The sequence below is a fragment of the Indicator indicator genome, chromosome 2 (assembly GCF_027791375.1).
Source record: "Indicator indicator isolate 239-I01 chromosome 2, UM_Iind_1.1, whole genome shotgun sequence".
NCBI lineage: Eukaryota > Metazoa > Chordata > Aves > Piciformes > Indicatoridae > Indicator > Indicator indicator.
The window spans coordinates 1,832,586-1,854,459 of NC_072011.1; the positions used below are offsets into that span (position 1 = coordinate 1,832,586).

At 47.5% G+C, this 21,874-nt stretch overlaps 1 protein-coding gene across 2 annotated transcripts in view; it reads right to left on the reverse strand.

Annotated features, from left to right (window-relative positions):
- FILIP1 (filamin A interacting protein 1) overlaps positions 1 to 21,874 on the reverse strand; it is a 75,643-nt gene that overhangs the window by 39,506 nt on the left and 14,263 nt on the right. For both annotated transcript variants that reach the window (XM_054397558.1, XM_054397551.1), the window contains exons 2-3: positions 10,588 to 10,761; positions 7,375 to 7,553 (exon numbers count right to left, since the gene is read on the reverse strand). In XM_054397558.1, the coding sequence (XP_054253533.1) occupies positions 7,375 to 7,553; positions 10,588 to 10,761 (353 nt within the window). The remainder of the gene's footprint in view (positions 1 to 7,374; positions 7,554 to 10,587; positions 10,762 to 21,874) is intronic.

Consider the following 21,874-nt stretch of genomic DNA (forward strand, 5'->3'; position numbering starts at 1 on the left):
GAAACCAGACTTAGCAGGGCACTGCTTAGGAGGTACAGACTGCATCCTTGGGCTTGCCTTTGAGAAAAGTGCTTCAGCACACTGGGAAATGGTAAAGAAAGCTGCAGCAAGGAAAGCAAGAGGCAGTTTAAAATCCTCTTCACTACAATCCATGTAGTTCAAAAAGAGAGCCTAACTAAAACCAGATTTAGCAGGGCACTGTTTAGGAAGTACAGACTGAATCCTTGGCCTTGCCTTTGGGGGAAATGTGAAGTGCTTCAGCACACTGGGAAGTGGCAAAGAAAGATGAAGCAAGGAAAGCAGGAGGCAGTTTAAAATCCTTTTCGCTTCAATGAAGCCTCACACTAAAAGGTGACTAAAGACAGTAGCAGAGCTGTCAGGCAGACAGCACTTCCACAAGACACTGGCTGTGTATTTACTGCATGTTGTGTGCTGGGGGAAAAGAGTGTCTGCAGGCTGAGGGAGGGTGCTGGAAATGATCAGGTTATTCACAAAGCAGTTGCACAGCTCTCCCCTGATGAGCTCCAGCAAAGCCTTCCTGCCACATCGCGTTCGCTGTTCGGCAATCCGCTGCCCGCGCGTGTGAAAGAAACTCCCTCCTCCCACCCCCGCCACCCATAGTTTGAAAGCCTTTCAAGGTTTTTCTGCCATCCATCCTGCAGAACTGACTCAGTGGTCCTCACCACAAGGCTGTTTCTGAACCATTAAAATCAATGGGAGCTTTCCAGTGCTTTTTTATAATGGCAAAATGGGCAGTCGACAAACAGGCTTAGAGTACAAAACAAATTGGTCAGAGATTAGCACCTCTAAAAATGTCAGCATTTGAAACCTCCTCTCCTAGGTCAATAGGGAGGTCAAAGCAGTGCCAAGGTTACACAGAGTTCTCTCCTTTTCCACCAGAAGAAAAAGTCCAGTTGATCAAATAATGAAGTTTATAATTTATCTTAAAGATTCCCCTGCTCCCTAAAGGAGAAGGGGAGAAGTTGGAACTAGGCAGGAGGGAGACCAACTAAGTACCACTTCATGTTACACCTGCTTGACATGAGAGCTTTCTGGGGTAGGGAAGTGCCAGTAGCTACTTTAGCTGCAGCCAGTTCAGCTGATGCCCAAATTCATGCTCCCTGAGGTATGGTTGGTGGTCAGGAGGATGCTTGTGCTGGGAGGACCACTTTTATCTTTGCAGCTCCTGCTGCGTAGTCTCCTGCTCTTCAGGTGTCTGCTGCAGGCACCATTGTCAGTGCAGCTCCGGTCTGACCCTCTCATTCTCCACTTGTCAGACCAGAGATTCCTGCCACCAGAGGTCTCTGAGGTTACCCAAAGGCCTTCAGCTCTTCTCCTTATTCCTTGACCTCATCAGGATGCTTCACAGAATCACAGAACATTAGAGGTTGGAAGGGTCATCAAAAGAGGTCCAGCCCCACTGCCAGAGCAGGATCACCAGAGTAGGTCACACAGGAACACATTCAGGTGGGTTTGGAATGTCTCCAGAGAAGGAGGCTCCACAACCTCTCTGGGCAGCCTGTTCCAGTGTTTTGTAACCCTTACAGCAAAAATGTTTTTCCTTATGTTCATGTGGAACCTCCTATGCTCCAGATTGCACCCATGGCCCCTTGGCATATCATTGGACATCACTAAGCAGAGCCTGCCTCTGTCCTCCTGACACTAACCCTTCACATATTTATAAATATTAATGAGGTCACCTCTCAGTTTCCTCTTCTCCAAGCTAAAGAGCCCCAGGTCCCTCCTAAAGAAGATCTTCCACTCCCTTCAGGATCTTTGTGGCTCTGCACTGGACTCTTTCAAGCAGTTCCCTGAGGTCCTTCCTGGACTGAGGGGCCCAGAACTGGACACAATATTCCAGATGTGGCCTCGCCAGAGGACAGCAGATGTCTGCTTTTGTACTCCTGGGGTTAGGAGATGCTTGAGGAGAGCTTGATGTTGCAGGACCAGCAGATGACGTGGGCAAGCGTGAGAAAGGGGAAATTTGGTCAGGTGACAAAAGCAGAAAACCCTCTCCCTACCCTGCAATACATTTCTTCCTTCAGGTATTGTTATGCCACCTCTGTAGAAGCACCTTCCACTGAGTATCAGAATTCTTCCATCTCTGTCTGGCAAACTGCTGTCATTCCTCTTTTCCTGTAGCATGCCAACCCTTTCCACAATCTTTCTTCAGCTTAGCTATGCTTGGTGTCACAGAGCCAACACCAACAGTCAGGCTCTCCAGCTTTCCCCATTTACACCTCCTGGCTGGCTGCATTTTGAATATCCCTGTGTTTCCTCTTTTTTATACTTTTCATGCATAGTTATTCCTGACAAATATTTTTTTCCTGTTACTACCTTCCCGTGTAAGGCTGACCTGATAATTAGTCCCTCATAGGGGCTGTCAGCTTCCATATCATAGAAGCATAGAATGGTCTGGGTTGGAAGGGACCTCCACAGCTCATCCAGTCTAACCCCCTCTGCACTCAGCAGGGACATCCCCAACTAGAGCCCAGAGCCCTGTCCAGCCTCACCTGGAAGATCTCCAGGGATGAAGCCTCAACCACCTCCCTGGGCAACCTGTGCCAGTGTTCCACCACCCTCCTGCTGCACAACTTCTTCCTCACATCCAATCTCAAGCTGCTCTGCTCTCCTTTGAAGCCATTGTCCCTGCTCCTGTCCCTGCAGCCCTTTGCAAACAGTCTCTCTGCAGCCTTCTTGGAGCCCCTTCAGGTCCTGGCAGGCTGCTCTTAGGTGTCCCTGCAGCCTTCTCTTCTCCAGGCTGAACACCCCCAGGTCCCTCATGTTGTTATGGATGGATTAGAGATAACACATGTGAGAGAAACACAGAGATAATGTATGTCTAGAGAAAGTGTATGTAAAAGAATATTCCAAAGTAAACATAAGAGAGCTCTAGAAATCCATCAGAACCAAAGCATATCTCTACTCTTAAAGGTTTTCCCTTTTTTACATGTTTAAACTTTCACAGCAGATGTGGCCCCTGGAAGTTGTTGTGGACAACAGTGCAGAGGAAAGATTGATAAAAGACAGTAAGGAAAAGAAATGACTTAAATGCCTTAGATCCAGGAGAGCAAGGATTGCTGCTTTCATTGTAGCAGACTGCTGGGAGATGCCTGTCCCTCAGGACTGTTCTTCCTCCAGCTCACCTTGGCTTGTTAACATTGTAACTGTGGCAGCCAGGCAAAGTTCACCTCCACGTTCCTTTTCTTTGTCATGGAGACTGTAAGTCTGTTCAGCTCTTAATAAAGTAACCCTCAGGCCTCAACGCACCACAATAAAACAAATTTTATATATATGTGTGTGTGTATATATATATATATGTATGTATATACACACACACATATATGGGGGTGCTTATGAAACAAAAAGTGCCTATGCAGGCATAGCAGTGCCTTTGGGCAGGTCTGTTCTTTGTCCCAGTATGCAGAAGAAGTGAGTATGGAACTTTTAACCCAGGGCAACTTCCTATTCCCACTACAAGCTCTTCCTTTTTGATAAAAATTCCACTGCTGATTGCCACTGTGGGGCTTTCGTGGGGTGTATCACAGTACCACAGAACATTAGAGATTGGAAGAGACTTCAAGAGATCATCCAGTCCAACCCCCCTGCCAAAAGCAGGATCACCCAGGGTAGTCTGCACAGGAATGCATCCAGGTGGGGTTGGAAAGTCTCCAGAGAAGGGAACTCCACAACCTCTCTGGGCAGCCTGCTCCAGGACTCCCTCACCCTCACTGCAAAGAAGTTTCTCCTCATGTGGAGATGAAACCTTCTCTGTTCAAGCTTGTACCTGTTGTTCCTTATCTTATTACTGTGCACCACTTAAAAGAGCCTGGCCCCCTCCATTTGACACCCACCCCTCAGCTATTGATAGACATTGATCAGATCCCCTCTCAGCCTTCTCTTCTCCACACTAAACAGCCCCAGGGCTCTCAGTCTTTCTTCATAGGGGAGATGTTCAAGTCCCCTAAGCAGCCTCATGGCTCTCCATTATTCTCTCTAGCAGTTCATCCCATCACCTTCTTTCTCCATGAATGCAGCCCTCAAAGAGTGCTGCTTGCAGGTTTTAATAGCTACACAGATGTAGGGGCAACCTTAGGTTCATGTACACTCAGCAAACAACAGTGAGGAGTTGAGCTCATTGAAGACTGTACACTGATGAGTGGTTTCCAGCCCATCCAGATTTTACTAATCTGCTCAAGGAGGAGAACCCTAAGAGAGGGAGGGACTTGCCTGCTTGGTTTTCTATGTTTAGCTACACTCCACGTTCTTCCAGCTTGGTTACTTCTAAACTTGAGATGAATTTTCTCATTAGCACCTTAGACAAACAAAGTGGATTAAATGGCAATCATCAGGTTTCTTGTGTCACTCAACATAAATCAAAAGGCTTTCAGCACTGAAATTCTTCTCCCTGCAGCCACTACTACAGAGGCATTGGTGACCAAAGTTGGTGGATTTAGCTGTTCTTAAAAATCTGCTTTCAACAGAAGTTCAAATTGAAATTCTGCTTTTTTATTGCTCTTTTCCCAAAAACTGTAGAATGTAGAAAAACTGAAATGTAAAGGACACAGAAGAGAAGGTAGAGGATGAAAAAAATGCCCACTGAGATGGGACTCGATATCCCAGCAGTAATAAGAGACAGAAAGTCTTTCAGTTCTAGTGGATGGGAGGTTGACCATGAGCCTGCAATGTGCTCTGGTGGCCAAAAAGGCCAATGGCATCCTAGGGAGGATTAGAAGGGCTGTGGTCAGTAGGTCCAGAGAGGTTCTCCTCCCCCTCCACTCTGTCCTGCTGAGGCCACATCTGGAACATTGTGTCCAGTTCTGGGATCCTCAGATCAAGAAGGACCTCAGGGAAATGCTTGAGAGAGTCCAGCACAGAGCCACAAAGCTGCTGAAGGCAGTGGAAGATCTTCCTTAGGAGGAGAGGCTGAGGGAGCTGAGGGCTCTGGAGCTTGGAGAGGAGGAGCCTGAGAGGTGAGCTCCTTGCTGGTGCTAAAGATGTGCAGGGGGAGTGCCCAGAGGCTGGAGCCAGGCTCTGCTGGGTGATGCCCAATGCCAGCACAAGGGGCAGTGGTGGAAGCTGAGCCATAGGAAGTTCCATGGAAACAGGAGGAAGAATTTTTTGCCTGTGAGGGTGACAGAAGACTGGAAGAGGCTGCCCAGGGGGGTTGTGGAGTCTCCCTCCCTGGAGATATTCCAACCCCAGCTGGCTGTGTTCCTGTGTGAGCTGTTGTAGGTGCCCCTGCTCTGGCAGGGGGGTTGGAGTGGATGAGCTTTGGAGGTCCCTTCCAGCCCCTAACAGTCTGTGGTTCTGTGTATTTCATTGAAGGAAGACAGCTCAGACCAGGTCATAATCTTAGGCTATTTAGTGGCCTTCAGAAGTGGAGCTGAAATTATAAGAAGGTAACAACTGTCAAGTTAAAGTGAATGTATAATGTAAAGACAAATGTAAGTGGTGTTTTAATAGCACTTCTCCTCTGTAGCATTTTAGTTGCTTGCATGTCCACACATGCATGGATATTCAGCACAGAGAAAAACCAGCATCCATGAGAAGCAGATGTGAAATTTCTCCTCACTTGGAAATGCAGCAGGGGTTTGTTGTTGTTGTTGTTTAATTTTATTTTATTTTTTCTGCTAAGGGAATCAAATTGCTGAGATGCAGAAGCATCTTTGTCCTCTAGAGTTTGCCAGTCAACCCCAGGAAAATAGAGAGACAGAAAGCCAGCAGCTATTCAATCAGGAAATATGGTCACTGTAACTCATGTGCCACTTACTCAAAGCTGGAGCTGAGCTGAGCTCAGGAAATGCACCAAACAATTCAGCTCGTGGCTTCTTGCAAATGTCTGCCACCAGACTGTGGTTTCCTCAAAAGCATTTCTTCTTTGAACTTGCCTTAAGTATTTTTCTCAGAGCTTTTTTTTTTTTTTTTTCCAAACACCCACATTGTGGATTGGTTTCAAGCTCAAGTTTGGGATGAGCACGAAAATGTCATAGTGAAAAACGAAGGCTGAGTGCTCATTCTTCACCCAGGGTAGGTGCTCTTTCTTTTCTTAGAGACTTAGAGAATAAATTACTCCTACAAGGAGGACAAACACTGGAAGAAAAAAAAAAAAAAAAGCTGGAGCCTGTGAGATAAACAGTGTAGATAGCCCATTGCAGGCTGGGAATGTTTTATAACACATGAAAATATTTTCTTCCAGGGGAACATGGATCTTGCCTGAGGCATGCATCTTCAAAACTATGAGAAATAATGCAAAGCGTTTGGGACTTTGCCAAGCCTGAATGCAAAGGGCATGGCAAAGCCTCTACCTCTTATGTGCCAGTATCTTAATTGTAGCATCACAGGATTACTTCAGTTGGAAAAGAGTCCAACAATTGACCTGACTCCACCATGTCCATTAAAACATGGCTCACAGAATAATAGAATCACAGAATATTAGGGGTTGGAAGGGACCTTGAAAGATCATCCAGCTCAACTCCCCCAGCCAGAGCAAGACCACCCAGAGTAGGTCACACAGGTTCACAGAATCACAGAATTATAGAATGTTAGAGGTTGGAAGGGACCGCAAGAGATCATCTGCCAAAAGGAGGATCACCCAGGGCAGTCCACACTGGAATGCATCCAGGCAGGTTTTGAAGGCCTCCAGAGAAGGAGACTCCACAACCTCTCTGGGCAGCCTGCTCCAGGGCTCCCTCACCCTCACTGCAAAGTTTCTCCTCCTCTTGAGCTGAAACCTTCTCTGTCCAAGTTTGTCTCCATTGGTCCTTGGCTTATTGCTGTGTACCACCCAGCAGAGCCTGGCCCCCTCCACTTGACACCCACCCCTCAGCTATTGATAGACATTGATCAGATCCCCTCTCAGCCTTCTCTTCTCCACACTAGACAGCCCCAGGGCTCTCAGGCTCTCTTCCCAGGGGAGATGCTCAAGTCCCCTAAGCATCTTCATGGCTCTCCCTTGGACTCTCTCTGGTCTCTCCTACCCTGTCCTCTTGCTGTGACACAGAGTGCCCTGCCCTTCACAAAAGATGGTGCTTAGCTAAGCAAGCCAGCCCCAACCATAGCCAGCACAAAGAACATCTGATCCAAAGGTATCAAGAGGTGAACCCCAACCAGGCCTGAGAAACTCCAAACAAACTCTTTTTTTTTTTTTTTTTTAATTCATGCACACACTCCAGGAACATTCTAGTGGTATTCCTCCAGCCCCAGACTCGGGCAGCAATGTACTTACTAATAAGATGAGTTACTTGGCATTTACAAGTGCTCCCCAGATGAGTTTAGTGTCATCCACAGAGGGAAAATCCCAGACTGCCTCTCTGCTGACCAGCTAAGCGCTGGGACCCTGGAGCGGCTCCTTGCACCGTCTCAGGCACTCACCTCTCCCGCTCCTGTTCCAAGAGGTTGGTGAAGTCATCACTCTTGTTCATGTAATCTGTGTGTTTGTGTTTCTCATTTTCTAGCTCATAAACCGTGCGGCGATGGCACTTCTCTGCCAGCAGGAGCTGCTCCAGCATGCGCCGGTATGTCTCCTTCTGCTTCTCCTCAAGTCTGTCCAGCTGCATGGTAGGAAAGCATAACAGGATGATTTAAAGCTCTCCTTGTTTTCTTCATCTGATTTATTAACCAACTCCAGTGTGTTTGGACTACCTGAGTCCCATCATTTTATACCTAGTGACTAGAAAGAAGAGCATCTGCCCTGTACCAGTAATGATTTATTTGGGTGGTGTATCCGCAAGAAACATTGGCAAAGGACAGGAAGTTCCACAAGGGACAGAACTTTTAGCATAAGAAATCATATTGCTGCAGTGCAGAGTTTCCCCTGTGCTGAAGCACTGTGCATCCTTTCCTCGTTGGAATGGGCTGCCTGGGGAGGGGGTGGGGTCAATGTCCCTGGAGGTGTTTAATAAAAGCCTGGATGAGGCACCTAGTGCCATGGTCTAGTTGATTAGTTAGGGTTGGACTTGATGATCTTGGAGGTCTCTTCCAACCTGGTTGATTCTGTGATTTCACCTGGGAAAAGCTGTAGCAAATGCCAGGGCAGCTTTATGTGCCTGGCAGCCTGCACACATATAGCTGTATGGGGACTACACACTTACAGGTGAAGCACAAGGTGTAAGCTCAAGGCTGGGATTTCAGTTATGCATCTTCAACATGGGCAGCTGAGTTAAAAAAATCTGAAGTACTTAAATGCAACATAGATAATTTTGACATTATTAAATACAATTCATTGTAAGTCTTAGGGTTCTCACAGAATCACAGCACATCAGAGGTTGAAAGGGACCTCCAGAGCTCCTCCAGTCCAAACCCCCCTGCCAGAAAAGCATCACCCAGAGTAGTCCACACAGGAATGCATCCAGGTAGGTTTGGAAAGGCTCCAGAGAAGGAGACTCCACAACCCCCCTGGGCAGCCTGCTCCAGGCCTCCCTCACCCTCACTGGAAAGAAGTTTCTCCTCATGTTGAGGTTTTCCCCTCAGCCTGTTGTTTTTTAAACAGAAATTTCTCTTTCTTTATTAGCAACATTTTAGCTTTTTTTTTCTTCTGTTTTTGGTTTTGGTCTATTTGTTTTTTTAATTAATTTCACAAGCCAATTATTATTCAGACAAGCATTAAGTTCTGGAAAGTTGCCAGGTCACTGCAAAGCCCCTGCAGCTTTTCACGTTGCTCCTTTCACTGCTTTTTAGGTGCAGATGGCAGACTCCATCCTCCTCCTTGTTGAAGCAGCCTGCAGCCCTGGCACTTCTCTGCTTGCCTGCCCCTGGCACAGCAGCTGGCAGAGTCTATTCTGCTCACCCCCAGCCTTTACTCTGCAGGAACCCATCTTCCTTGGCCTTGGCTGCACCAGGCATTGTGGTTTCACAGAATGCCTCAGCAAACTGAGGGAAACAAGAGAGCAGGAGGACCCTGATGATTTGCTCTCCAGAAGTTAACCACAGCAGTCAAAGTAAATCAGCCACTGCATTTTATAAAGGAGCTGGGCTGGGTTCACCTTTGAAAGTAGACCTTTTGCACTTAGGAAATTTAATCACCATCCTATTTTAGCTCTAACATAACCCCTGTGGAGCTCAGCATGAGAGAATTTTTACACTGAGGTCCCCATCAAATTATCAGCTTCTATAGATAAAAGCTGAGCTAAGCTCTTTTAATCCTGCTTGACAGGATTTCATGTATGCTCCCACATGCTGAGGTTTGCTTTCCTTATTTACTATCATTCCAAAATTCCAGGATGCTTCAATGAGGATCTACATTATAATGATACTTCATGTTAGACACAATTCCTGGTGAAAAAATTAAATGTTCTAAATAGGAGGAACTATGAAGATTTGGACAGACATGCCCTGGACTGCTATGAAACTATAACTGAGAGCAGCGGCTGCTTCTTTTGGCATTCAGAGTGACCTCAGACATTCCCAGGTCTGTTCTACATTCATTTATTGCTTAGATTTTAAAGCAAGGGATCAAGTCCTACAGGTGTGCTTTAGGGGCTGAACTGATTCTGTAGTCCCAGAGCTTAAGTGATATAAAATGATTATGGACTTATGATCCCACCACTATGGTCAAAGTCAATCTCTGAAGGTCATCTTCTCCTACCTACCTGTCATGGGTTGAGGCAGGTGCCTTTTTAAAAGAGCCATAGAGCTGGTTCCTCCAAGAGGACCAGAAAGGTCCAGAGGATGGACCAGAAAATTGTAATTTAGTTATTCAGTCCCATAAATCCTGCATCTCTCTAAATTTGGCTGCAAGGTTATTGTCTTTCTCTTTCTTCCCTTTCTCCTCCCTGGATGCAGTGAGCTACCTTAGCTGGTGGGGGGAGGATGGTTCCAGTTTTATCTCTGGCCTTGAAGGCCAAACTAATTTCTACTGTGCAATCTTGGTCTGTTTAGATCTAGTGCCAGGAAGCAGGGAGAGGCAGTTTCAGGCTTAGCCAGCCTCAATCCAGCCTCAATCCAGCCTGAATCCAGCCTAGCAATGGGAGGGAAGAAAGAGCCCTGGGACGTGTGTTAAAGCCCAGGTGGGGAGAAAAGGAGCAACTGGGGTTTGTGGTTTAGTCTGGTTGGGGGAAAGGTTTTTGGGGGTTTTCATGTACCCTGTATATGTGTTAGGTGTTAAGGATTCAGGTATTCTGTATTTTTCTGTATATATTGGAATAGAATTTCTGTATTTCTCTCCAATTCAATGAGAGCCTCTTCATTTTACATCCTTTGGGAGTAAAATCTTTTCTGGCTGCTCTTTAAACCAAGACACTACCCACAAGTAGTATGCCAAGAAAACCAGTGAGGGCTTATCAGTGCTCTGAGCTGCAGAAGTTGGAGGCTGTAATTGAAAGGAATTTCAAGACCAGAAATGGAAAACCCAAAGATTTTGTTCTTGCTTAACAGCAACAACTCTAAGGAGGCTAAAACCTCCTTTTAGTTTGTGTTCAGACCCAGTGACTTTGCTTACAATTCATTCTGCACTTGAATGAGCAAGAATATTCCATTTTAATTTGGTTTCTTGTGAGTTGTACAAATGCTGCCTTACATATGTGGAGTCTCACTTCTAGCCTGGATTCCTCCTGCACAGACATAAGATGTAAATCAAGGAATTCTTACCTCTGAAATTGGTTTCTCATAGACATCTTCCCCTATAGACTTCTCCTGGGCAAGGATGGCATCCCTGTGTAGCACTCGGAGCACGTTCTCTGGAGTTGCAGACCCATAGTGAGCTTCTAGAACTTCAGGTTTGGTTTTCTCTGTCTTCAGCATGTGAATCACATCCTCCCTTGCCTGTAACATTGCAAATCACAGAAACATTCAGGTTGGAAAAGCCCCTCAGGATCACCAAGCCCAACCCAGAACTCTACTCTACAAGGGTCACCCCTAAACCACAGCCCCAAGCACCACAGCCAAACCAACTCTGAACACATCCAGGCTTGGGGACTCAACCACCTCCCTGGGCAGCACATTCCAATCCCTGACCACTCTGTTTCCTAATACCCAGTCTAAAGCTACCCAGTCACGGCTTGAGGCCATTCCCTCTTGTTCTGTCACTAATTCCTTGTGAGAAGAGACCAGGTGCAACCTCTCCACAACCTCCTTTCAGGGAGTTGTAGACAGCAATGAGGTCTCCCCTCAGCCTCCTCTCTTTCACACTAACCATCCCCAGCTCCTTCAGTCTCTCTTCATCAGATTTCTTCTCCAGCCCCTTCCCAGCTTCCTTGCCCTCCTCTGCCCTGGCTCCAGCACCTCCACATCTCTCTTGCATTGAGGTGCCCAAAACTGGACACAACCCTTGTATCCTTCCCTTGGCCTCTCTCCAGCAGATCCCTGTCCTTGAACTGGGGAGCCCAGAACTGGATGCAATATTCCAGGTGAGGTCTTGCTAGGGCAGAGTAGAGGAGGAGGAGAACCTCCCTGGCTCTGCTGGACACACTCCTCTGAATGCACCCCAGGATCCCATTGTCTTCTTGGCCACCAGGGCACATTGCTGTTGATGGAAACATGGGTCCCAGCTCCTGCTTCCTGCTCTGGGTAGGACCCCCAGATTCAGGCAGCACGAGCAGCCATCTGGGCATGATGACAGTGCTCTGCAAAGCCACCTGGCTATGAGCAAGAAGAATTTTAGGGCTGTGCTGTGGACAAACACTTAATCCTGAGCTCTGTTTCTAATGCTACTTGCCAGCATCTGTTAAGCCATCTGTAAAAGGGGAGCAGGGCTCCTGCTTGCCCCTCGAGACAAGTTCATAAGGCTATGATCCAGGGAAGGGTTGTTAAAGGTGGAAGTATTTGGTGGGCATGGGGAAGCTCCTGGATTTCCTTGGAGAGCATCTCTCCCACAAACCTAGAGGGAGGGGGGGCAGAAGAGTGTGAGCACCAATTTCTATCTCACCTGCTCTTTCTACACTCCACCCATATGAACTTGGGAAGCAAATTAAGGGCTAAGGAAAGGTTTTGGGTAAAAGTCCCTTCAAATCCTGCTGCTATGTGAGCAGTGCCTGTCGGGGATTTATGAACTGCCCAAAGCTTCATGCTTTTCCACAGTGTTCATAATGGCTTTCTCTATTACCCCTGTAGCAAATCTTAAATCTTTACCCAGTATCACAGAGGCATCACAGCTCTACAAAACCACCTGGCTTGTAAAAATGAGCAAAGAAATAACCTCAGGAAATGGCCAAGAGCCTTTTACATTTCCTTAATAAAACAGAGTCACATGGAAATAAGAGAAACAATGAACCCGGAGCAAGGATCACACCACTCAGTTGAGAGCTAGCCCAACTTGTAGCAGGGGCTTAAGTAAAAGCTTTGCACATAACTGCAAGGTATGAAATACAGGCTGGAGTGGTTTTAGAGCTCTTTTGAGGTCCCTTCCAGCCCCTAACATTCTGTGTGATTCAACACAAGCATGGGAAAGGAGCATCATTCGTGGATGGCACAACCACAAGTGAATTATGTGGGCTAGTCCTAAAGAGTGCCAAGAGAGCATCTACATCTCACTACATCATGTCCTGGAAACATGCCACCCTCAGTGCAGGCAAAATGTTATTGTAGGAAAGTTTGAGACAGGTTTCACAGAACATTAGAGGTTGGAAGGGACCTCCAGAGATCATCCAGTCCAACCCCTCTGCCAGAGCAGCAGCACCCAGGGGAGTCCACACAGGAATGCATCCAGGTGGGGTTGGAAAGGCTCCAGAGAAGGAGACTCCACAACCTCTCTGGCAGCCTGCTCCAGGGCTCCCTCACACCAAAGAAGTTTCTCCTCATGTTGTGCTGAAACCTTCTTTGATCCAGTTTGTAGCCATTGGTCCTTGTCTTACTACTGTGCACCACCCAAAAGAGCCTGGCCCCCTCCACTTGAGCCCCACCCCTCAGCTATTGATAGATCAGATCCCCCACTCAGCCTTCTCTTTTCCAGACTAAAGAGCCCCAGGGCTCTCAGTCTCAGTCAGGTTTGAGAATATCTCATTTTGTACATCCCTGCAAAAATAACAGCAAGCTTTGTGTCTTCATACTGTGAGGCCAATGCTCCTAATTGAAGAGAAAGCCCTTAAAAAGCCTAACAGCATAGCATGGGGGGTTGGAGTGTTTATAAATATCCAGATTTTGTGGTGTTTTCTCTTAGGCTTTTTTAGGAATAGACAATTTTGGGGCCACACCTGCCCCAATGACCAAACTCAGTGTCCTGCTGTGTGCCTTGCTTCAGGGGGGTGGAGCAGCTCTGCTAGGAGGACAGGCTGAGGGAGCTGGGGGTGTTCAGCCTGGAGAAGAGAAGGCTGCAGGGACACCTAAGAGCAGCCTGCCAGGACCTGAAGGGGCTCCAAGAAGGCTGCAGAGAGACTGATTGCAAAGGGCTGCAGGGACAATGGCTTCAAAGTAGAGCAGAGCAGATTGAGATTGGATATGAGGAAGAAGTTCTTTGCTATGAGGGTGGTGGAACACTGGCACAGGTTGCCCAGGGAGGTGGTTGAGGCCTCATCCCTGGAGATATTCAAGGTGAGACTCAACAAGGCCCTGGGCAACCTGATCTAGTTGGGGATGTCCCTGCTGACGGCAGGGAGGTCAGACTGGATGACCTTTGGAGGTCCCTTCCAGCCTGGACCATTCTATGATTCCATGACTCCATGCCACAGGCATGCTCAGGGAGAGCACCAAAACCAGTGGGATGAGTGGGCAGCCCCCACCTTACCCTATGCACCAAGGGTCACAACAAAGCATGCTGGAACAATTCCTCTTGGTGCTGAGCACAGAAAGCCTCAAGCCTCAGACACTCCATTCCTCAGAGACAGACACACCTTGGACTCTAGGCTATTTGGAAGGGCTGTTGAAGCTGTCAGGCCCTGGGTGACATAATTAAACATTGACAGGGCCAGGTAGAGCAAACAGGGACAGCTCAGGCTTGGTGACTCGACTTGGGAAAGCAAAGAGCTGGATTCTAGTCCCTGCTGATGGAGGCACCAAACACCACTGTGCACAGAGTGTCCCAGCTCTGTTCAGTTCTGCACTGCCAACCAAACTTGCCTTCCTACTTCATTAATCTTTAATCATTGACAGTTAAAATGGAGCAGCTTTAGCAGGAGGGAATCAGAGTCCCTGAAACAGCTTATAACTTGCCTGCTAATACAGGTTTCTGGAAGCTGTGGGTTTGAGTCCACCAAGAGCCAGAGGGAGCCGAGGCAGGGGAGTAGGTGATGATGAATGGAAGAACCTGTACCCCAAGCAGGAAAGAAGATGCCCAAGCTCAGTTCAGAGCTTTAAAGGAAATCCTTATCCACTGCTTCATCTTCAGAAGGAAGTGGTGGCACACTTAGTTCTGAAACCCCCTCCCTGCAGCCCAAAGACAGGCTGGGTGGCACCATCCCCAGGGCACAGGCAGCTCCCTTCTCATTTACCTCTTCTTGTGCACCCCTTGCTTTGCAAGCACTCCAAGTCTGAATTGCATTAGGGTGGAAAAGTGTTTTCATCCTTTTCTAGCCTTGCCCATTGCTCCTATCATTATCTTTTCAAGACTACCAGACAATTCACTAAGAGACAGACACTTGGGTTGTTAGGAAGAATTGGACTAGAGAAGGGCCTTTGTGCTAATAATAAACTGGTGAAATTTTTGCTTTTATTTGTTCAGCAACAAGTCCCAGCAGAGAAAGAATCAGAAGGCAAATCCTAACCTCCCATCAGCTTCAGAATTGCAAACTCCTGTTAGTCTCTCTGAAACTCCTCAGGATGAGATAGCAGGAAGGAGCTGAGAGAGCAGGCCTGTGCAATTTATGATTCCATGCTTCCTCCCAATGGCTAATTTCCACTGATACAACTGGAAGACAATTTTCAGAAAACAAGTCAGAACAATCCTGTAGAGGAACACTTGGGCTACTTGATGCATGTACTTGGAAAGACATAAGAGGGGCTCAAAGTGGGGGGTCCCCACTAAGAAGAAGGAACCATACTTGCAAGCTGCTTCTGTTGATGGACCTCTGCTGTAGGTGCTTCTCTTGCCTCAAAGCACAATGTTGTTCAGCATAAATCAGACAAACACAAGGAAGGGATTTCAGATTGGAAGTAAACTCATGTATAATTCCCAGAGGAAAGTTGTTGGCTGTTTTGGTTGGAGGAACACAGTGTTTGGCACAGGAAAGTCATCTCTCAAGTCCTTTCTTTTTGTTCTGCTGGTGCTCTGATGAGAGAGAGTATCCAGGCATGGGAAGACCACATATTGCAAAAGCTTGTAACACAATGGAATTTATTTGCCTAAGTCCAGATGACTGCAATTAGTCAAGAAGCTCTTTAAAGTCAAGATAGAGAATGTAGAAAATGCAGAAATTTACTTTTAAGTGTTGGTTTGGTTTTTTCCATAACTGAAATTGTCCTGCAGAAAACTCCAAGAAGACTTTCTATCTACATTGTTCATAGTGTGGGCTCTTGAAAATAAACAGACTTTTCTGTTAATAAAGTGACCCCAAGTACCTGATTCTGTAGGCAGTAGGCACAGTGAAAACAGATTAATGAGGAGACTGTTTTTTAGCTCTCAGTAATACTCTCAAGCAAGAAACACAGGTAAGATATATTGAGAAGTGTTTTTCCACACTTATTTTCTCCAGAAGCAAAGCCTGCTTAGAGACTCCTTGTCCATCAAACTCAAAAAAACAGAGAATGGCTCAGGTTGGAAAAGACCTTGAAAGATCATCTGGTCCAAACCTTCATGATAAGGGAAGCCTAGATAAGATCATCTAGCACCAATCACATCTTGAAAACTTCCAGTGGTGAGGACTCTACCACATCCACAGGGTTATTGTTCTAGTGACAGGTTGTTCTCACTGTAAAATAAGTTCTTATGTCAAGATGAAACCTCACCCAGTGAGTGCAACCTGTGACTATTGCCCCTTCTCTTCTCCACATGATTCCTTGTGAAGAGAGAGCCTCTGTCTTTATAGCTGTCCTTTATGTACTGGAATACTATGATGAGGTCCTCCCTGAGCCTTCACAGAAACATTCAGGTTGGAAAAGACCTTCAGGAGCACCAAGTCCCACCAAGAACCCAATTCTACAAGGGTCACCCCTAAACCAGAGCCCCAAGCACCACATCCAAACCACCTTTGAACACATCCAGGCTTGGGGACTCAAACACCTCCCTGGGCAGCACATTCCATCCCTGACCACTCTTGCCATGAAAAAATGTTTCTTAATGTCCAGTTTAAACCTACCCAGTCACAGCTTGAGGCTGTTCCCTCTTGTCTGTCACTAATTACCCATGAGAAGAGACCAGCACCAACCTCTCCAAAACCTCCTTTCAGGTAGTTGTAGACAGCCAGGAGGTCTCCCCTCAGCCTCCTCCTTTCCAAACTAACCATCCCCAGCTCCTTCAGTCTCTCTTCATCAGATTTGTTCTCCAGACCCTTCACAGCTTCCTTGCCCTCCTGAGCTGAGTCCCAGGGGACAATTCCCTCCCTGCTCCTGCCGGACACAGCATTTCTAATCCCAGCCAGGATGCCTTTGACTTTCTTGGCCACCTGGGCACACTGCTGGCTCCTCTTCAGCTGTTTATCCATTATCACCCCCAGCTCCCTTTCTGCCAGCAGCTTTCCAGCCACACTGCCCCAAGTCTGGAGCATTGCTTGGGGTTGTTGTGCCCCAAGTGCAGGACCTGGCATTTGGCCTTCTTGAAGCTCATCCCATTAATGGTGGCCCAATGATCCAATCTATCCAAGCCTTCTGTTCCCCAGGAAGAAAAGATCTAATTCCTTCAGTCTTTCCTCCTAGGAGAGGTTTCCCAGCCCTTTGATAATTTTCCTGGCCTTCCTTTGGACCTTCTCCAGCTTGTCTGCATCTTTGTTGAACTGTGGGGATGAGAACTGGACACCGGACTTGGGTAACTCTTTTAACTGTCCCTGCTGATAGAGGAGCTGCAGAATTAAACTGTATCTAAGCCTTGGTTTATGCTTACTGGAGGTGCCAAAATCTAAAAGCTGATGAAGTCAGCTCCTGAGTCCATCCATGGAAGGACAGAAGTGCTGTGGAGCACTGCCGCCTTGCACAGCTTTGCCTGCTCTCCTTTCCCTCTACTCTACTACCACCAGCATTTCTACCTGGGAAATACAGGACAATGCCTCCCTCTGCTCAGGAGTGCATCTAGCCACCCATCTGCAAGGCTGACATGAGGCCACTCTTTGCAGGGCTACCCTGAAACACTTTTTGGCAGAATAAAAGAGAAGAGCTTTCTTTTGCTCCCTAAGCATGGGTCTGGGTTCCAAACCTCTCTTTCCTATGTGACCAGTAAAACATTTAAATCATATAGAAAGGATGTAAAGAAGTCCCTGCATAAAACTGAAACCATTTCGAAGACAATAGCATGACTCTGCTGCTTGCAAAAGGGGACTGGCAACCTAGCAACCAAATTCTTGGTCAATGGAAAGACTGTTACACAAGCTCAGCGTTCAGACGTGCTTGCTCCTCATGCCCTGCCCTGCCAATTTACTACAACCCTGTCTCCCCATTCCCACAGTCTTTGGCCTCTCCCATGAGACTGCTAACAAAACTCAGCATCCACCAAATGGGGAATTTTTGCCACAGGCCATTTGTCACCTGGGAAATGAGACTGAGCTCATCAAACTCATTTCATGTAAGGTATCTAGTAAATCGGGGTTAAAAAATCCAGTTGCATTCACGATGGGCTGAATGGAATTGAAGCAATCACTGTCAGCTGAGAGTAAAACCCAGCTGAAGGGCCTCTGCTGGTGCATCTCACAGAATCACAGCAACATTCAGGTTGGAAAAGCCCCTCAGGATCACCAAGTCCAACCATTAACCCTACTCTACAAAGGTTCACCCCTAAAACATATCCCCAAGCACAGCATCCAAACCACCTTTAAACACATCCAGGCTGGGTGACTCAACCACCTCCCTGGGCAGCACATTCCAATGCCCAAACTCTTCTCCTGAATTTTGCCTGCAGGTAGCCTTCCTGCAATTTCACAGCATGCCTCTCTCAAAATCAGCGAACCTGAAACCCTTTCCTTCAGAGCTCCAGGTTTGGAGCCACCTAAAATATTCCACAGCAATGTAAATATGTCCATGAGGTGATGACAGTTCTTTCAATTAATGGAAAGGAGTGCTGAAAATTTGGGAGCATGAGCAGTACTGAAAGGGAATATACTTATGTGATGTTTGGAAGGTCTGCTCTTTCCAGCAGTTGACTGTTTCTTTTCCAGCTATCCTGACACTTTGTTATGCCTGAACAAGTATAAGCACTAAGCCATAGAGGTTTAGTGTTTATGAAGTAATCTTTTTTCTTGCCAGTGATTAATGGCAAGAAATAACTATGAAACCACAGACAGGAACCTTTACTTCTACTCCTGGTGGTGTTCCTGGCACTGCACACGAGTTCAGGTTATTTATAGTGCAACAGCTGCTCTGTGCTGCCTCAGAAACTAGATAAGGTCACAGGTTCTCCATGTAATACTGTGGTCCTACCAGTGCCTGAGTTCCTAAATTCCACTAGCCTTTACAACCCTTTCACCTACAGCTAACAGACATCACACTGGAGACAGCCTTCCAAGGGAGATCAGGAGGATGTTCTCACACCGCTTTTTGCACTACAGGATCACAGGCTCACAGGATGTTAGGGGTTGGAAGGGACCTCTGGAGATCATCAAGTCCAACCCCCCTGCCAGAGGAGGACCAGAGAATTCAGCACAGGTCACACAGGAATGCATCCACATGAGATGGGTCTTGAAAGTCACCAGACAAGGAGACTCCACAACCTCTCTGGGCAGCCTGCTCCAGTGCTCTGTGACCCTCACAGTCAAGAAGTTCCTCCTCATGATGAGGTGGAACCTCCTGTGCTGCAGTTTCCATCCAATGCCCCTTGGCCTATCCCATGGTGCAACTGAGCAGAGCCTGTCCCTGTCCCCTCCCTCCTGACCCCCAGCCCTCAGCTATTGATAGACATTGATCAGATCCCTCTCAGCCTTCTCCTCTCCACACTAACCACCCCCAGGGCTCTCAGCCTCTCCTCATCAGGCAGGGCTCCAGTCCCTTCAGCATCCTTGGAGCCCTCCCTTGGACTCTCTCCAGCAGATCCCTGTCCCTCCTGCACTGGGGAGCCCAAAACTGGATGCAATACTCCAGGTGAGGCCTCACTAGGGCAGAGTTCCAGGGATGGACTGGAAAATCGTAATGTTGTTATTCAAAACCATAATGCTGCTCTCTGTAAGCTGTCAACAAGGCCAACTCGGTCTCTTTTCTTTACTCTGCTCTGGTGAGACCTTACCTGGAGTATTGTGTACAGGTCTGGAGCCCTCAGCACAGGAAGGACATGGAGCTGATGGAGAGGGGCCAGAGGAGGCCATGAAAATGCTCAGGGGCTTGGAGCAGCTCTGCTAGGAGGACAGGCTGAGGGAGCTGGGGGTGTTCAGCCTGGAGAAGAGAAGGCTGCAGGGACACCTAAGAGCAGCCTGCCAGGACCTGAAGGGGCTACAGGAAGGCTGCAGAGAGACTGTTTGCAAAGGGCTGCAGGGACAGGAGCAGGGACAATGGCTTCAAAGGAGAGCAGAGCAGCTTGAGATTGGATGTGAGGAAGAAGTTGTGCAGCAGGAGGGTGGTGGAACACTGGCACAGGTTACCCAGGGAGGTGGTTGAGGCTCCATCCCTGGAGATCTTCAGGTCCTGGCAGGCTGCTCTTAGGTCTCCCTGCAGCCTTCTCTTCTCCAGGCTGAACACCCCCAGCTCCCTCAGCCTGTCCTCCTAGCAGAGCTGCTCCAACCCCCTGATCATCTTCATGGCCCTCCTCTGGACCTGCTCCATCAGGTCCACATCCTTCCTATACTGAGGGCTCCAATATGGTATTTTTGTGGTATGGCTTTTTTTAACCCCCTTATGTTTGATTTTAGTTTAATTTCCTAACTCTTGAAACTGTGGAGTCTGCTTGCACAAATGTAACATTTCTGGACTCAAGTCTATGTGTGCAACTTCCTTTGGAGACAAAAGATGACTCTGGGGATGCAAAGTGACCTTACAAAAGCACAGTGGATTCTGTGATATCTGGAGATGCAAGTGAGCTCCTGACTCTGGGGATCTGAAACAGAGTTGTGCTGCCTTCTCCACACCAGGCAGAACATTCTGGTCTTGCACCAAGCCTTTGGAGCTACACAGACTATTTCCTTTTGATGTACATTGTCTTGTAGTGGTAACACAGCAAGTCCCTCTAGAATCAATCCTGGAGGAGAGGAACATGGCAGAGCAGCACATCCACTGCACAAACTCTCTGAAGTGGCTCCAGAAGAATTACATCAGAGACTACTAAGGCCTGTTAGGCTTTGAAAATCCATGCTAAGGACCCAGCAGCACTGAGCAATGCATTACTTCTTACAGCAAGCTCTGAAACAGATCAAATGAGCACTGGAAGACATCTGTCTGTTATTTCCTGCCCACACAGCTTTGTTCTGCTTTATTGCCAGGGAGCTCCATGGATGATGTCACTTTTTCTTTTTCTGAAGAAAACAGGCCACCAGAGCCTTTCACTGACATAATTAATTATCTGGAGTCTGGGCCACAGCCAGAAAGTTCCCATGGCAAGGCCCTGAGAAGGATTAACTCCACGCTGCTAGATGTTTTCAGAATTATTAGGGTCTGGGATATCCTGTCATGCTTTTTCACATGTACAGAGTTCTTTGCTCAATATTATCCAACCATGGAGCAGTTACTGCAGCATATGGAACTGCAGTGTCATAATCCAGCCAGCACCAATGCCAGGGGTCATTGGCATTGCACACACAGGAACCTGCATGTTGAGATGTGCTCTACACACTTCAGCAATCCATCACAATGGCTGAACCCACTGGGTTGGGTTTGCCATGCCCACTCATAGAGTATCAACCAATGTTTATGTACTTCCATAAAATTATCCAGTTTCATAGAATCATAGAACTGTTGAGGCTGGAATCACAGAATCACAGAATGTTAGGGGCTGGGTTGGGGCTGGCCCAACCCAGAGAAGGATCACCTAGAGCAGGATCACCTAGAGCAGGTCACACAGGAACACATCCAGGCAGGTCATGAATATCTCCAGAGATGGAGACTCCATAACCCCCAGGGCAGCCTGGAAGAGACCTTTGAGATCATCAAGTCCAGCTGCTCACAATTTGTTGCAGTCCACTGGAAACTAAATATCTTCATTAGACATGGAACTCTGGTTGTCTAAATTGCCCTGTGAAAGTGCCTCACTGACTATATAAGGAACTGAAGCATCTGAAATTAGTACTCAGTCCTGAACTTCAGGGAGGCATTCTGGCAATTTGCTCTGGGGAGACCTCACCTGCAGTACTGTGTGCAGGTCTGGAGCCTTCAATATAAGAAGGACATGGACCTGATGGACAGGCTGAGGGAGCTGGGGGTGCTCAGCCTGGAGAAGTGAAGGATCCAGCAACAGAGCAAGAGGACACAGTCTCAAGCTGTGCCAGGGGAGGTTTAGGTTGGATGTGAGGAAGAAATTCTTCCCAGAAAGAGAGATTGGCCATTGGAATGTGCTGCCCAGGATGGCAGTGCAGTCACCATCCCTGGAAGTGTTTAAAATAAGACTGGATGAGGCACTTAGTGCCATGGTTTAGCTGATTAGATGGTGTTGGGTGATAGGTTGGACTTGATGATCTTGAAGGTCTTTTCCAACCTGGCCCATTTTGTGATTCTGTGGTCCGGGGAGACCTAAGAGCAGCCTGCCAATACCTGAAGGGGGCTACAAGAAGGTTGCAGAGAGACTGTTTGCAAAGGCCTGCAGGGACAATGGCTTCAAGCTAGAGCAGAGCAGATTTAGACCGGATATTAGGAACAAGTTCTTTACTATGAGGGTGGTGGAACACTGGAACAGGTTGCCCAGGGAGGTGGTTGTGGCCCCACCCTTGGAGATATTCAAGGCGAGGCT